This window comes from Trachypithecus francoisi, unplaced genomic scaffold, assembly GCF_009764315.1.
Source record: "Trachypithecus francoisi isolate TF-2019V2 unplaced genomic scaffold, Tfra_2.0 Contig01585, whole genome shotgun sequence".
Classification (NCBI taxonomy): Eukaryota; Metazoa; Chordata; class Mammalia; order Primates; family Cercopithecidae; genus Trachypithecus; species Trachypithecus francoisi.
In genome coordinates this window covers 2,663,417-2,679,951 of record NW_022681444.1, presented here as the reverse complement: position 1 = coordinate 2,679,951, position 16,535 = coordinate 2,663,417, and the positions used below count along the sequence as shown (strand labels likewise).

Here is a 16,535-nt window from a genome sequence, read left to right as displayed (position 1 = left end):
TGTTAAAACTGAGGGGTTACCAGTGTTATCAAGGACTTTTTAAGATGTGAATTACAGCCATGATCAAAGGTCAGAAAGTTAGAGACCAACTTCGAGCTACTAAAATTAGAAGCATAAAATTGAACTTTTGTATTATATATACCTTCAGTCAAATGTACAGTTATTGCTAACATTTATCTTGTGTTTTGAGGTTAACAAAGTGCTTTTTCACGTATTCTGCATCAGTTTTTTCCCCAAGAGTCCTATGAGATAGTATTATTTTGTAGACAATGAAAGGGAAGACTGAAAGATTGAAGAAATAGCCCAAACTCACACACAGCCACTGCAGGGCAGATTGAGATTTGAAACTAGTTTGGGTTTCTGTTGTACATGTTATTTTAAGACCACCACCAAACTGTTAACAATTGTTTATGTTGTATATGTTCCTTAAAAACAATTGCACCAGGCGTGGTGGCTCACACCTGTAATCCCAGCACTTTGGGAGGCCGAGGTGGGCAGATCACAAGGTCAGGAGTTTGAGACCAGCCTGGCCAACATGGTAAAACCCCGTCTCTACTAAAAATACAAAAATTAGCCAGGTGTGGTGGTGCGTGCGTGCCTGTAATCCCAGCTACTCGGGAGGCTGAGGCAGGAGAATCGCTAGAGACCAGGAGGCGGAGGTTGCAGTGAGCCGAGATCGTGCCATTGTACCCCAGCCTGGGCAACAGAGTGAGACTCCCCGTCTGAAAAAAAAAAAATAGGTGGGGCATGGTGGCTCATATTTGTAATCCCAGCACTTTGGGAGACTGAGGTGGGTAGATCACGAGGTCAAGAGATTGAGACCATCCTGGCAAACATGGTGAAACCCCATCTCTACTAAAAATACAGAAATTAACCAGGCGTGGTGGCGGGTGCCTATAATCGCAGCTACTTGGGAGGCTGAGGCAGGAGAATCGCTTGAACCTGGAAGGCAGAGGTTGTGGTGAGCCCAGATCGCGCCATTGCACTCCAGCCTGGGCAGCAAGAATGAAACTCTGTCTCAAAAAAACAAAAACACACACAAAAAATGATTACTAATCAGAAACATGGGATTTGAGCCTCTAAATAGCTATTGACTGATTAAATATGATGTAAAATATATCCTTTGGGACTTATCTTCCTCCGGGGCCTGTTCTGGAATTGCAGGATTGGGTTTTGAGTATGAATAAACATGTTAGCAAGCATGTTGTGCTGAGAAGCATTGAAGCTGTGTAATATAGTGAGGAGTTATAGATTTCAGTGTCAGATACAACTTGGTTTAAATCTTGGCTTGGCTATATATTAGCTATTTAAGAAGCCATTTCAGCTAGCTCACAAATTTGTTAAGTGTGGCCTGTGGATCCTTGGGTCTCTAAGGAGGTACAGAGGCAATGGAGGGTTAAATTGCTCGTGCCTTAGCATGAATCAAGGGAAAAACACTAGAATAAGCTGATTATCATTGAGTTCTTCACCAACATGCCTGCACAGTAAAATAAAATGCCAGTTTCACTTAACTCTCAATCCTTTAGAATATACATTATTTAAAAAGTCTGGCTGGGCATGATGGCTCATGCCTATAATCCCAGCACTTTGGGAGGCTAAGGTGGGAGGATCGCTTGAAGCCGTGGGTTCTAGACCAGCCTGGGCAACCAAGTGAGACCTCCCATCTCAAACTCCTGACCTCAGGTGATCCACCTGCCTCAGCCTCCCAAAGTGCTGGGATTACAGGTGTGAGCCACTGCATCCAGCCTGAGACTCCCCATGTCTAAACAAAAAAAAAATTTTTTTTTTTTTTGAGACAGAGTTTTGCTCTTGTCCAGGCTGGAGAGCAACGGCACAATCTTGGCTCACTGCAACCTGCAGCCTCTGCCTCCCGGGTTCAAGTGATTCTCCTGCCTCAGCCTCCTGAGTAGCTGAGATTACAGGAATATGCCACCATGACTGGCTAATTTTTTTGTAGTTTTAGTTGAGATAGGGTTTCTATATGTTGCCCAGGCTGGTCTTGAACCCCTGACCTCATGTGATCCTCCTGTCTTGGCCTCCCAAAGTGCTGGGACTACAGGCGTGAGCCACTGTGCCCAGCCTTTCTTTCTTTCTTTCTTTTGGCGGGGGACAGGGTCTCGCTATGTCACCCAGGCTGGAGTGCAGTGGTGTGATCTCAACTCAGTGCAGCCTCTGCCTGCCGGGTTCAAGTGATTCTTGTACCTCAGCATTCTGAGTAGCTGGGACTACAGGTGTGCACCACCACGCCTGGCTAATTTTTGTATTTTTAGTAGAGATGGGATTTTGCCATGTTGGCCAGGTTGGTCTCGAACCCCTGGCCTCTTGTGATCCACCTGCCTCAGCCTCCCAAAGTGCTGGGACTACAGGTGTGATCCACTGCACCTAGCTCCCATCTCTTAAAAAAAAAAAAAATTAGCCAGGATTGGTGGTCTGAATCTGTAAGTCCTAGCCACTCAAGAGGCTAAGGTGGTGGGAGCATTGCTTGAGCCCAGGAGTTTGAGGCTGCTGCAGTCAGCTATTATTGTGCCACTGCACTCCAGCCTGGGCAAGAGTGAGACCTCATCTAAAAAGAAAAAGAAAAAAGTCTGTGTGATGAAATGGGAAGTATGCGTAAAGCATATCTGCTGCATGCTGAAGAAAGATGGTTTACTCAAGGAAAAGTACTTGTGGGTTGGTCACGGTGGCTCACACCTGTAATCCCAGCACTTTGGAAGGCCAAGACGGGCAGATCACCTGAGGTCAGGAGTTCAAGATCAGCCTGGCCAACATGGCAAAACCCCATCTTTACTACAAAATACAAAAATTAGCCAGGTGTGGTGGCGGGTGCCCGTAATCCCAGCTAGTCAGGGGCTAAGTCAGGGAAAATTGCTTGAACCCGGGAGGCAGATGTTGCAGTGAGCTGAGATAGTACCATTGCACTCCAGCCTGGGTGACAGAGTGAGACTCTGTCTCAAAAAAAAAAAAAAAAAAAAAAAATCAAAAGAAAAGGAAAGAAAAGTACTTGTGAAATTCTTTGAGTCATGAGTTAAAATAACAGCTTTTTTATGGAACACTATTTTTACTTGAGAATGACTGACAAACTGTGATTATTTAGACTTGGGTATTTGGCAACTATATTTGCAAAAGTGAAGGAAGTGAGCCAGTCACTTCAAGGAGAACAATTGACAGTGTTTGTTGCCGATGACGAAAATTGAATTTACTGATGAAAAATAGGAATTTTGGAAAATCTGAGTCCACCACTATGAGGCTAACAGTTTCCGATACTTTCCTGAGATGAGATGAGAAGTGATATTAACGAATATGGTTTTTTGATGATATAAAATGCAATGTCATTTTCATTTTTCAAATTACTAGTTTACCATTTACTCAAAGTGTAAGATAACAAATGTAACAGAGTATGAAAGATCACTGATATAGGCCGGGCGTGGTGACTCACACCTGTAAGCCCAGCACTTTGAGAGGCCGTGGCAAGCAGATCGCTTGAGCCCAGGAGTTTGAGACCAGCCTGAGTAACATGGTGAAACCCTGTCTGTACTAAAAATACAAAAATTAGCCAGGTATGGAGGTATGCGCCTGTAATCTCAGCTACTCAGGTGACTGAGGCATGAGAATTGCTTGAACCTGGGAGGTGGAGGTTGCACTGAGTCGAGAATGTGCCATTGCACTCCAGCCTGGGCAATAGAGCTAGACCGTGTCTCAAAAAGAAAAAGAAGATCACTATTATGGTTTCAGATTTCATATTGCGATTGATTAACTTTTAAGTTTCATAAACTGCCACTTGTCAAATTTTGGTACAGTATTAAAAGAATATGCACAGTTACCTGAAAATGTTATTAAAATACTCCTTCCTTTTATAACTGCTTATCTGTGTGAAGCTGGATTTTCCTCATCTGCTTTACTCAATATATCCCAACAGACTGAATGCAGAGGCAAGTTATGTGACTAGCCATGTTCTATTTAGCCAGACATTAAAGAGATTTGTGAAAATGTAAAACAATGTGAATTCTCCTCTTACTAAACAATTTTTATTTTATTTAAAATGTGTTTGTGATACTTTTTGATGGGTATGTTATTGATTTTTTTTTTGAGATGGAGTTTCACTCTTGTCACCCAGGCTGGAGTGCAATGGTGTGATCATGGCTCACTGCAACCTCGGCCTCCCAGGTTCAAGCGATTCTCCTGCCTCAGCCTCCCAAGTAGCTGGGATTACAGGTGTGAGTCACCGTGCCTGGCCTATGTTATTACTTTTTAAAAATTAATTTAAATATTTAAAACTTCTGAGTTTTAATCTCTAATATGGTAAATACTGATTTGTAAAACTTACATAACAGATTTTGAGGACTTCTGGTTTTTAAGATCACAAATTAATCCTGAGACAAAAAAGTTTGAGAACTACTGGGCACACTGGATGTTTCCTTGCCTCTGATGAAAAAAATTCCACTTCCCAGACGGGCGCGGTGGCTCATGCCTGTAATCCCAGCACTGTGGGAGGCCAAGGTGGGCGGATCACGAGATCAAGAGATTGAGACGATCGTGGCCAACGTGGTGAAACCCCGTCTCTACTAAAAATACAAAAAGTAGCTGGGCGTGGTAGCACATGCCTATATTCGCAACTGCTCAGGAGGCTAAGCAGCAGAGTTGCTTGAACCGGGGAGGCGGAGGTTGCAGTGAGCTGAGATCATGCCACTGCACTCCAATCTGGCTGACAGAGTGAGACTCCATCTCAGAAAAAAAAAAAAAAAAAAAAAAATCTACTTTCCAGGCTGGGTAAAGTGGTACTTACCTGTAGTTCCAGCTACTCAGGAGGCTGAGGTGGAAGGATTGCTTGATCCCAAAAGTTTGAGACCAGCCTGGGCAATATAGTGAGACTCCATCTAAAAAATAATGATAATTAAAGAAAAAAAAATCTACTTCTCAAGATTGTTTTTGGTTTAAAATGGGAGCAGAGTGTCTGAAATATGAAAAACAGAGTAGCTGGGTGCTGTGGCTCACGCTTGTAATCCTAGTACTTTGGGAGGCCGAGGCCGGTGGATTACCTGAGGTCAGGGGTTTAAGACCAGCCTGGCCAATGTGGCAAAACCGTTTCTCTACAAAAAAATACAGAAATTAGGCAGGTGTAGTAGGACGTGCCTGTAGTCCCTGCTACTCGGGAGGCTGAGGCAGGAGGGTTGCTTGAACCTGGGAGCCGGAGGCAGCAGTGAACCGAGATTGCACCACTGAATTCCATCCTGGGTAACAGAGCGTGACTCTGTCTCAAAAAATAAAAAAAGAGGGAGAGAGAGAGACATAGAGTAGACGGTTGATTTTATTTGACGATGAGGTAGGTGGCTAGTAATGTAGGATGAAAATAGGGCTGGACGTGGTGGCTCACACCTATAATCCTAGCATTTGGGAGACCCAAGCGGGTGGATCACCTGAGGTCAGGAGTTCGAGATCTGCCTGGCCAACATGGTGAAACCCTGTCTTTACTAAAAACACAAAAATTAGCGGGGGCGCAGTGGCAGGCGCCTGTAATCCTAGCTACTCAGGAGGCTGAGGCAGGAGAATCACTTGAAGCCGGGAGGTGGAGGTTGCAGTGAACTGAGATCGTGCCATTGCTTTCCAGCCTGGGCAACAAGAACAGAACTCCATCTCAAAAAAAAAAAAGGAAAAGGATTGCCCAAGTTCTCAGGAAATGGGAACCTATGTATCACTGACATAGAATATTTAATTGTCTGCCTGTGTGTCTGGTAAATATAGACTTTAAAAGCTTTTGTTTAAGAATAGATACCTGGCCGGGTGCAGTGGCTCACGCCTATAATCCCAACATTTTGGGAGGCCGAGGTGGGCAGATCACAAGGTCAGGAGTTCAGGACCAGCCTGACCAACATGGTGAAAGCCCGTCTCTACTAAAAATACAAAAATTAGCTGGGCCTGTTGTCATGCGCCTGTAATCCCAGCTACTCGGGAGGCTGAGGCAGGAGAATCGCTTGAACCCGGGAGGCGGAGGTTGCAGTGAGCCGAGATCGTGCTATTGCACTCCAGCCTGGGCAACAGTGAGACTCCGTCTCAGAAAAAAAAAAAAAAGAACAGATATCTGTAAACATCAATAGAAAAGTTTAAGGATACTCTTCTATCATATTTTTATAGAAAACCTGACTTTTAAAACTTTTTAATGTTCACTTCCTGACTTTGTGTATATACCTACTCAATTTTTTACATAATGGAATTGTATAGTTATATTATAGGTATTGTTTTGTGTTCCATTCTTTTCCCTAATGATTTTTGCATTTTGCTACGTGGTTTTCATCATAATTATTATTCATGACCTCGTAAGGTCCTTGAGTTGCTAGATCTTAATTTAAGATATTCACTTACGTTAGTCATGAAAGCTGTTTCTTTTGATTTTTTAAATGATGTCGTAACACTTTTTTTTTTTTTTGAGACAGAATCTTGCTCTGTCATCCAGGCTGGAGTACAATGGCACCATCCTGGCTCACTGCAACCTCTGTCTTCTGGGTTCAAGTGATTCTCCTGCCTCAGCTTCCCTAGGTAGCTGGGACTACAGGTACCCGCCACCACGTTTGACTAATTTTTGTATTTTTAGTAAAGACTGGGTTTTGCCCTGTTGGCCAGGCTGGTCTTTAACTCCTGACTTCAGGTGATCCACCCACCTCAGTCTCCCAAATTGCTGAGATTACTATGAGTGAGCCACCACACCTGGCCCACATTTTTTTTATTTTTTATTTTTTTTGAGACGAGGTCTCGCTCTGTCACCCAGGCTGGAGTGCAGTGGCGTGATCCTGGCTCACTGCAACCTCCACCTCTCAAGTTCAAGTGATTCTCCAGCCTCAGCCTCCCAAGTAGCAGGGATTGATTACAGGTGCCCACCACCACGCCCGGCTAATTTTTGTATTTTTAGTAGAGACGGGGTTTCACCATGTTAGACCCAGCTGGTCTCGAACTCCTGACCTCAGGTGATCCACCTGCCTCGGCCTCCCATAGTGCTGGGATTACAAGTGTGAGCCACCACTGTTCCTGGACCATAACACGCCTTTTTTTTTTTTTTTTTTTTTTTGAGACGGAATCTTGCTTTGTTGCCCAGGCTGGAGTGCAGTGGCATGATCTTGGCTCACTGCAACCTCTGTCTCCTGGGCTCAAGCAATTCTTGTGCCTCAGCCACCCAAGTAGCTGGGATTACAGGTGCAGGCCACCATGCCTGGATAATTTTTGTATTTTTAGTAGAGATGGGATTTCACCATGTTGGCTAAGCTGGTCTGGAACTCCTGACCTCAAGTGATCCACCTGCCTGGGACTCCCAAAGTGCTGGGATTACAGGCGTGAGCTCCCGAAGTTCAGGGATTACAGGTGTGAGCAGCCCGGCCTGTTAGCTAATTTTCAGAAGATAGATACATTTTATACCTATCTAAAGGTTTTTTTTTTTTTTGGTCTGACTTTTTAGACTTATGGAACATTGTTGTAAAGGGTGTTACTTTATTTCTTTCAGTAGTTAATATTTCACTTTCAGTTTTCTTCACTTTGACTAAGATTCCTATTAAGTGTTTAAAGCTTAAATGATAATTTTATTTCAACTGTAAAAGATGAATGTGTTAGAAATTGTTAGTTGTAGTTGGTCCAGTGTATTGTAGTCAGTTCCCTTAATCCAAAATCATTTTTTTTTCCCAGAAAAACTATAATGCTTTCTTTGGAAATTAGGGCTAGGATAATAATTGAGTTGATTGAAATTTGACAAATGCACAATTTGTGAGTTACCACATTTCAGTCAAATAGAAATATGATGAAATATGATTGGGTATTGCTGGGCACAGTGGCTTACGCCTGTAATCCCAGCACTTTGGGAGGCCGAGGTGGGTGGATCATGAGGTCAGGAGATCGAGACCATCCTGGCTAACATGGTGAAACCCTGTCTCTACTAAAAATACAAAAAAAAAGCAAGCCAGGCGTGGTGGCGGGCGCCTGTAGTCCCAGCTACTTGGGAGGTTAAGGCAGGAGAATGGCGTGAACCCAGGAGGAAGAGCTTGCAGTGAGCTGAGATGGCCACTGCACTCCAGCCTGGGCGACAGAGTGAGACTCTGAAAAATAAAAAAAGAAATATGATTGGGTGTCATGGCTCGCACTTGTAGTCCCAGCATTTTGGGAGGCTGAGGTGGGAGAATTGCCTGAAGCCAGTAGTTTGAGACTAGCTTGGGCAAAAGAGTGAGGCCCTGTCTCTATAAAAATTTGCTGGGCATGGTGGTGTGTAACTGTGCTCCTAGCTATTGAGGAGGGCAAGGTAGGAGGATCGCTTGAACCCAGGAGTTTGAGGCGGCAGTGAGTTATGATTGCATCACTCCATTCCTGCCTGGGTAACAGAGCCAGACCCTGTCTTAAAAAAGAAACAAAAAATGATGAAATATGTAATTTTTTTTTTTTAACTGATCATTGAGAAGAGACTCCATGGCTGTGGAGCCTGAGGGTACATGACTCTTAACTGCAGAATGTGGGAATATCTCTGTATGACACTGCGAAGTGTCATGTAAGTTCAGTTTGGAAGAAAAAGAGATACCCACTTGTTTCCTTAATCTTTTGTCTCATTAAAATAGATACAGAATTTGAGTTGGCTGTTAAATTAGCTTACTGAGAAATTAGACAATTTATAAAGGATGTCAGAATTCTCAAGAGATAGATGGGGAGATGTATGAAAGAAAATGAGAAAGGGAAGCCTATGATAATGATCTAGTAGTGGTTTTATGGTAACTGTGAGCTTTATTTAGTGCTTTTTTTAGTCGTGAGAACCGTGTGCTTGGCAGTTTGGCTTACACTTTATTTCTTAAAAATGTAAATATTTGGAGTCCTCTTAACTGCTTCTTTACACATTTCACTCTCAGTTTTGTTGTTTTGCTTCTTAACAGGAATTTGTAATCAGCATATATTGCATTTCTTTTGTAGTTTTATGACCTTTGTGAACTGTTCAGAACTGGAGGTCAGGTTCCTGACACAAACTACATATTTATGGTATGTAAACACCACTGATATCAAGTGCTTGTTTAACATGGAAAGGATCTGACTTATTAAATGTAAATTGCATAATAATTTTTTGCCATGTGACAGTCCCCATTTCAGTGTATGAAAAAGTGTGTATTAGTCCATTTTCATGCTGCTGATAAAGACATACCCGAGACTGGGCAATGTATAAAAGAAAGAGGTTTAATGGACTTACAGTTTCACATGGCTGGAGAGGCCTCATAATCATGCAGAAGGCAGGCAGGACCAAGTCACATCTTACATGGATGGCAGCAGGCAAAGAGAGAGAGAGAGACTGTGCAGGGAACTCTTGTTTTTAAAACCATCAGATCTCATGAGACTTACTATCATGAGAACAGCACAGGAAAGACTTGCCCCCATGATTCAATTACTTCCCACCGAGTCCCTCCCACAACATGTGGGAATTCAAGATGAGATTTGGGTGGGGACACAGCCAAACCATATCAAGGTGATTGTGTACTTTTCTACATTTAACTATGTCCTCTAATTAATTGCCTTAGTAAGCCACTGTAGATAGGGTTGGGTAGTAGCTATCAGTAATGGGTGGGCATAAAAATAACCCAGAACCCCTGGTTTAAGGTATAAATTGTCAATTGACTATTATTTATTCAAACTTTTCAAGCATTAATTTTTATCTCTTGTTAATCTATGGATGGATGAATATACACACATATACATTTGCTATTAAGGTAGATATTTGCTTTTCTTTTGGGATGTAGTGTTACTGTTGAACTTTTTCTGGATCCTTCTCTCATTATCTTTCCTTCTGAAAGTTTCTGGGTCACTTTCCTATTCTTTTTTTTTTTTTTCTGAAACAGAGTCTCGCTCTGTTGCCAGGTTGGAGTGCAGGTGTGATCAGCTTATTGCTACCTCTGCCTCCTGGGTTCAAATGATTCTCTTGCCTCAGCCTTCTGAGTAGCTGGGATTACAGGCGCGTGCCACCATGCCCAGCTAATTTTTGTATTTTTACTAGAGACGGGGTTTCACCATGTTGGCCAGGATGGTCAGTATCTCTTGACCTCCTAATCTGCCCGCCTCGGCCTCCCAAGGTAATGGGATTACAGACATGAGCCACCGCACTCGGCCACTTTTCTTTCAGTTGTTTTCCTATTGGTGTAATATTGGCCCAAGTCAGACATTAATGGGAAGTGTAAATAGTATATTATCATATATGGTTGTTAAATGCAAAACTGAACCTAGAACGCTGTTATAATTATAGTATTTGTTTTTACAAAAAATTTTTTTTTCTTCAAGTAGGCAGTTCTTCCAATACAGTTAAAATGATTTCTTAAAATAGAAAATTATTTTATCTGGGCATGGTGGTGCACACCTGTAGTCCCAGCTACTTGGAGGCTGAGGTGGGATGATTGTTTAGGCTCAGGAGTTCTAGACCACTCTGGGCAACATAGTGAGACCCCCATCTCTAAAAAAAAAAAAATTGAATTTTTAAAAATTAAATTACTTAAAAAATACTGGTTAACAGATGACCAAATCAACTAATGTAGGTAATAGAGGATTGAAAAGAATGGTGGTTTTGCCAGGTATTGTGGCTCACGCCTATAATCCCAGCACTTTGGGAGGCCGAGGTGGGCAGATCACAAGGTCAGGAGTTTCAGACCAGCCTGACCAACATGGTGAAACCGCCGTCTCTGCTAAAAATAGAAAAATTAGCCAGGTGTGGTGTCGGTGTGCGTCTGTAATCCCAGCTACTCAGGAGGCTGAGGCAGGAGAATCACTTGAACCCAGGAGGTGGAGGTTGCAGTGAGCCGAGATTGCGCAACTGCACTCCAGCCTGGGCGACAGAGTGATACTCTGTCTCAAAAAAAAAAAAGCGAGAAAATGGTGGTTTTTCAGGGAAAGTTCTTGAGAGAATGGCACAGCAGATTCTTGTAGGTTTCCCTGGAGTCCAAAGTCTTGTTTCTATAAACATTTAATAGAAACAGTTTGTTTACTTCTATTTTAATTTTTGTTAAAATCAAATTTCCAAATATTTCAGTATGTAACTCTTTATTGTAGTTATGAACCATGAGTTTGTGCAGTTTGATATAATTTGAAAAGAATATTGTGGCTATCGTATTGTTTGTAACTGTACACTTTTACTTCACAGGGTGATTTTGTAGACAGAGGTTACTATAGTTTGGAGACCTTCACTTACCTTCTTGCATTGAAGGCTAAATGGCCTGATCGTATTACACTTTTGCGAGGAAATCATGAGAGTAGACAGATAACACAGGTCTATGGATTTTATGGTAAGAACTCCTATTTCTCTGATTATGAATATTATTTTACTCTCCTCTTTGGAAAACAAAGCTACACAAGTCATACACATGCTTTATGTATATTATTTTCCCCACATTCTCACTCCTTCCTCCTCCCCAACAATTGAAAATCTTATGCTGGAGAGATTACTGTTAACTTTTTGGTGTGCATCTTTCTAGATCTGTGCCTCAAAGTGTAGTCCTTAGTTTACCTTGCTGGAATCACCTGGGTTCTCGTTAAAAATGTAGATTATGGGCTGGGTGGGGTGGCTCACGCCTGTAATCACAGCACTTTGGGAGGCTGAGGCGGGCGGATCACAAAGTCAGGAGATCGAGACCATCCTGGCCAATATGGTAAAACTCCATCTCTTCTAAAAATACAAAACTGAGCTGGGCGTGGTGGTGCATCCATGTAATCCCAGTTACTCGGGAGGCTGAGGCAGGACAATCGCTTGAACCAAGGAGTCAGAGGTTATGGTGAGCCAAGATCACACCATAGTACTCCAGCCTGGCAACATAGTGAGCCTCCGTCTCAAAAAAACAAAACAAAACAAAAAAATGTAGATTGCTGGGCCTCACCACAGATTTAGTAATCAAAATATTTTGGAGTGGGAATCTAGAATCTGCTGAAGGTGAATGTTCTGCACAAATTGGAGAGTCCATTCTCATCTATTTTGTGTGTGTGTGTATTTATGTGTGTTTATATATGTACAAACACACACTAAAATGGGGTCATACCTGATTTTTTGACTTTATTGTTATGTTTATAGCTGCATCATATACCATATGGATGTACCATAATTGATGTATCAGTTTTTTCTCTATCATTGAATTTTAGAGTTGTTTTTAAGCTGCTGTTACACATCCTTTTACATATATCTCTGTATGATCACTCCCGAGAATGCTAGGATCTCAGGGATCAGAAGCAGAACTTAGTCATAAAAAGCAAAATAGGCCAGGCGCAGTGGCTCACCCCTGTAATCCCAGCACTTTGGGAGGCTGAGGCAGGTGGATCACCCAAGGTCAGGAGTTCGAGACCAGTCTGACCAACTAAACCCCATCTCTACTGAAAATACAAAAGTTAGCCGGGCATGGTGGTGGGGGCCTGTAATCCCAGCTACTTGGGAGGCTGAGGCAGGGAGAATTGATTGAACCCAGGAGGCGGAGGTTGCAGTGAGCCAAGATCGCGCCATTGTACTCCAATCTGGGCAACTGAGCGAGACTATGTCTCAAGAAAGAAAAAAAAGCAAAATAGCTACTTCTCTAAAACATTTATTTGGTTGAAAGTTACAGAGAGAGAGAGAGAGAGAGTGCTTATTAGGAACGCCGTTGAAGGAAATATAATTATCAAGATTATGAATTTGGATTTTCCTTGAGCACAATTAAGGCAGATATTGAGAGATTTGGAAACATTAATTGCAGAACCCTTTAGTTTTAAATTTTATAGTTTGAATTATCTTCTGTCCTTATAAAGATAGGCTGGGCTGCACGTGTTGGCTCATGCCTGTAATCCCAGCACTTTGGGAGGCCAAGGCAGGCAGATCATGAGGTCAGGAGATTGAGACCATCCTGTCTAACATGGTGAAACCCCATCTCTACAAAAAATACAAAAATTAGCTGGGCATGGTGGCACTTGCCTGTAGTCCCAGCTACTCGGGAGGCTGAGGCAGGAGAATCGCTTGAACCTGGGAGGTGGAGGTTGCAGTGAGCCGAGATTATGCCATTGCACTCCAGCCTGGGTGACAGAGCGAGACTCTGTCTCAAAACAAAACAAAACAAAGATACTCTGAACTCTCTTACTCTTCAGTTTGTCTGCCATTATCAATTAGAGAAATTTTGATAATTGTTTTTATATAATTTTTTTTTTTTTTTTTTTGAGACGGAGTCTCGCTCTGTCGCCCAGGCTGGAGTGCAGTGGCCGGATCTCAGCTCACTGCAAGCTCCGCCTCCCGGGTTCACGCCATTCTCCTGCCTCAGCCTCCCGAGTAGCTGGGACTACAGGCGCCCGCCACCTCGCCCGGCTAATTTTTTGTATTTTTTTTAGTAGAGACGGGGTTTCATCATGTTAGCCAGGATGGTCTTGATCTCCTGACCTCGTGATCCACCCGTCTCGGCCTCCCAAAGTGCTGGGATTACAGACTTGAGCCGCCGCACCCGGCCTATATAATTTCTTAAATACTTGTAAAGTTAGATAATTGTCTCCTTTCTACAAGTTACTTCTTATTTTCATTCACAAAATAAACACCAATTGAAATACAACTTTTGGATTCTTTTGCAAAATAATCAATATTTTGGATACCATACTATGATATTAGCTCAGTGAAAATACTAAAGCTAATGTTATCAAAACACACATACCTACTATATATATGTAACTAATGCTACATGCATAATATATAAAACGCATAGTTATATATGACTAATATATGATATGTTTTTTATATGTGACTGTTTTTATATATACAGTTATACTCCAGAATTCGCCCAGCTTTCATCAATGTAGGGCTAAAGGGGAAAAAATGGGGTGAGGAAGGAGGACATTTTAATCCAGGTGCCTTGACTGAGGAAAATGACAGCAACACAAAATCTAGTATTGAACTTTCTTGTTCCCAGAGCTCTGTTCTTGTAGTGGTGTTGTATGGTTTTGTTTAATAAAATGAAGCTTAACAGCTCCTCAGGAATAAGATAATTTTAGTTTTTATAAGACTTACATTGATTTTAAAGGAATAAGATATCCCTATATAACTTTACACTGGGCCTTCAGTTCACACTGATAAACACATACTGGACAGTTACTATAGAGCCAAGTTCAAGATCCCTGCCTGCAAACTGAGCTCATTGTTAGGGCTCTCTTATGCCAAGTTTACATAACAATCTTGCTTCACATAGATATATAATTGAGAAAATCTTGGGGAGTGGTCATAACCTGCAGACTTCTTTCCTATATCATTTTCAGCTTCACTTAAGGCAATAGTGGTATGTCAGGTTTTTTTTTTCTAAAATTATGGAAGAAGTCAAAGTGCAGAGCTTCCATGGTATTAGCAGAAGAAGTGTGTACCCTATTAACTATGTAGACAGTCAGGGTATAGTGGCTCACATCTGTAATCTCAGCACTGTGGGAGGCTGAGGTAGGAGGATTGCTTGAACTCAAGAGTTCAAGACCAGCCTGGACAACATAGGGAGACCCCCCATCTGTACCAGAAATAAAATTAGTCAGATGTGGTGGCACATGCCTGTAGTTCTAGCTATTCGGAAGGCTGAGGTGGTAGGATCGCTTGAGCCCAGGTGGTTGAGGCTGTGATCTTGCCACTGCTGATTGCGCCACTGTATTCCAACTTGGGCAACAGAGTGAGACCTTGTCTCAAAAACAAAAAGCTATGGAGGCAGCAGAAAGAGTGTTCAACTGAGAATTTGTAAGAACCTGACTGGCAATCTGTCCTCAGTTGTGATCCATTGAAGCTCAAGTGTTTAGTTGGACAATTTGCAGAAAATCTCAGAAGAGATAACTTAGCCCTGAGAAGAGTTAGGAATTACTCATGTTCCTATAACTAAAGGTCCTCTAATTTGTTTGATCTGATTATCCTGCTAGAATGGTCTCCTTAAATAAATTTATCTGTTTACCAGAATTACCTAATATTAACATAACTGTAAAAACATTTGCTTCAGGTTGTGTGAAATTTGTATTGACTCTTCTAATGATAACATTTTGGTTAATAATTTCAGCTGCTTCTTAGGTCCATTCCAGGAATGAAGAGCAGTACTACATCCTTAGGAAATACAGTCATGTGCCACATAGTGACATTTCAGTCGATGATGGACTGTATATATAACAGTGGTCCCGTAGATATAACGGAGTTGAAAAATTCCTATTGCACAAATACTTACCCTTGTGTTACTATTTCCTTACAATATTTAGTACAGTGACATGCTTCACAAGTTTATAGCCTAGGAGCAATAGGCTATATCATATTGCTTAGGTGTGTAGTAGGCTAGACCATCTAGGTTTAGTAAGGATATGTGATGATGTTCACACAATGACGAAATCACCTAACAATGCATTTTTCAGAATGTATCCCCATGGTTAAGGGACATATAACTGTAGAGAGTTGGTCAGTAGTGTTCTTTTGGCTCTATGTGGAGGTCCTAGTAGGACTAAATATGTGTCATATCTTGCTGTCCTAGTTTAAGCTGAATTTCTGTTGTACTGAAGGCTGCTTTAGTATTGGATATATTGTTTATTTTTATTGGCAGATTCATTAATTAAAACCCTTCTGTTTCTTTCACAGATGAGTGCCAAACCAAATATGGAAATGCTAATGCCTGGAGATACTGTACCAAAGTTTTTGACATGCTCACAGTAGCAGCTGTAAGTTTCTATTTTTAAAGTCTCATGTATGTTCCTGCCAATAACACATTGCATATTTTTATCTAGTTGTCATCTCAATTATGTTGATATCTTTAGTATTCATTGATGAATTTAGATATGCCTGAGGTTATATGTTCAACTCTTCGTTATCCTTTTTTGCTAGTTAATAGATGAGCAGATTTTGTGTGTCCATGGTGGTTTATCTCCTGATATCAAAACACTGGATCAAATTCGAACCATCGAACGGAATCAGGAAATTCCTCATAAAGGAGCATTTTGTGATCTGGTTTGGTCAGATCCTGAAGATGTGGATACTTGGGCTATCAGTCCGCGAGGAGCAGGTTGGCTTTTTGGAGCAAAGGTCACAAATGAGGTAAAGCCAGCATTTTTGGAAAAGTAATTTGTAGATTGCTAATGGACTGCATAGAGAACTATGGTGGCCCTAGATAACTAACTTGTAGTCTAGCTTTCTCAAAATATGGTGGCTATGGATATTAAATTTCTAGTTTAGTTATTAATGTATGTCTTTTTTTAATGGTTAAATAAGATCACACAGCGAAAGCACCTACTCCAGCATCCACTTGGTAATAGTGGATAAAGTAAATGTTCTTTTCCTTTTTTTTTTTTTTGAGATGGAGTCTTCCTCTGTCACCCAAGCTGGAGTGCAGTGGCATGATCTTGGCTCACTGCAACCTCTGCCTCCCAGGTTCAAGCAATTCTCCTGCCTCAGCCTCCTGAGTAGCTGGGACCACAGGTGTACGCCACCACGCCCGGCTAATTTTTGTATTCTTAGTAGAGATGGGGTTTCACCATGTTGGCTAGGCTGGTCTTGAACTCCTGACCTCAGGTGATCCACCCGCCTCAGTCTCCCAAAGAGCTGGTATTAC

The 16,535-nt window shown here is 41.9% G+C and overlaps 1 protein-coding gene across 1 annotated transcript in view; it reads left to right on the top strand.

Annotated features, from left to right (window-relative positions):
• The window catches only part of PPP6C (protein phosphatase 6 catalytic subunit), a 49,802-nt gene that overhangs the window by 26,617 nt on the left and 6,650 nt on the right, over positions 1-16,535 (top strand). The window contains exons 3-6 of the mRNA XM_033190919.1: positions 8,929-8,994; positions 11,132-11,273; positions 15,569-15,648; positions 15,812-16,021. Of these exons, the coding sequence (XP_033046810.1) occupies positions 8,929-8,994; positions 11,132-11,273; positions 15,569-15,648; positions 15,812-16,021 (498 nt within the window). The remainder of the gene's footprint in view (positions 1-8,928; positions 8,995-11,131; positions 11,274-15,568; positions 15,649-15,811; positions 16,022-16,535) is intronic.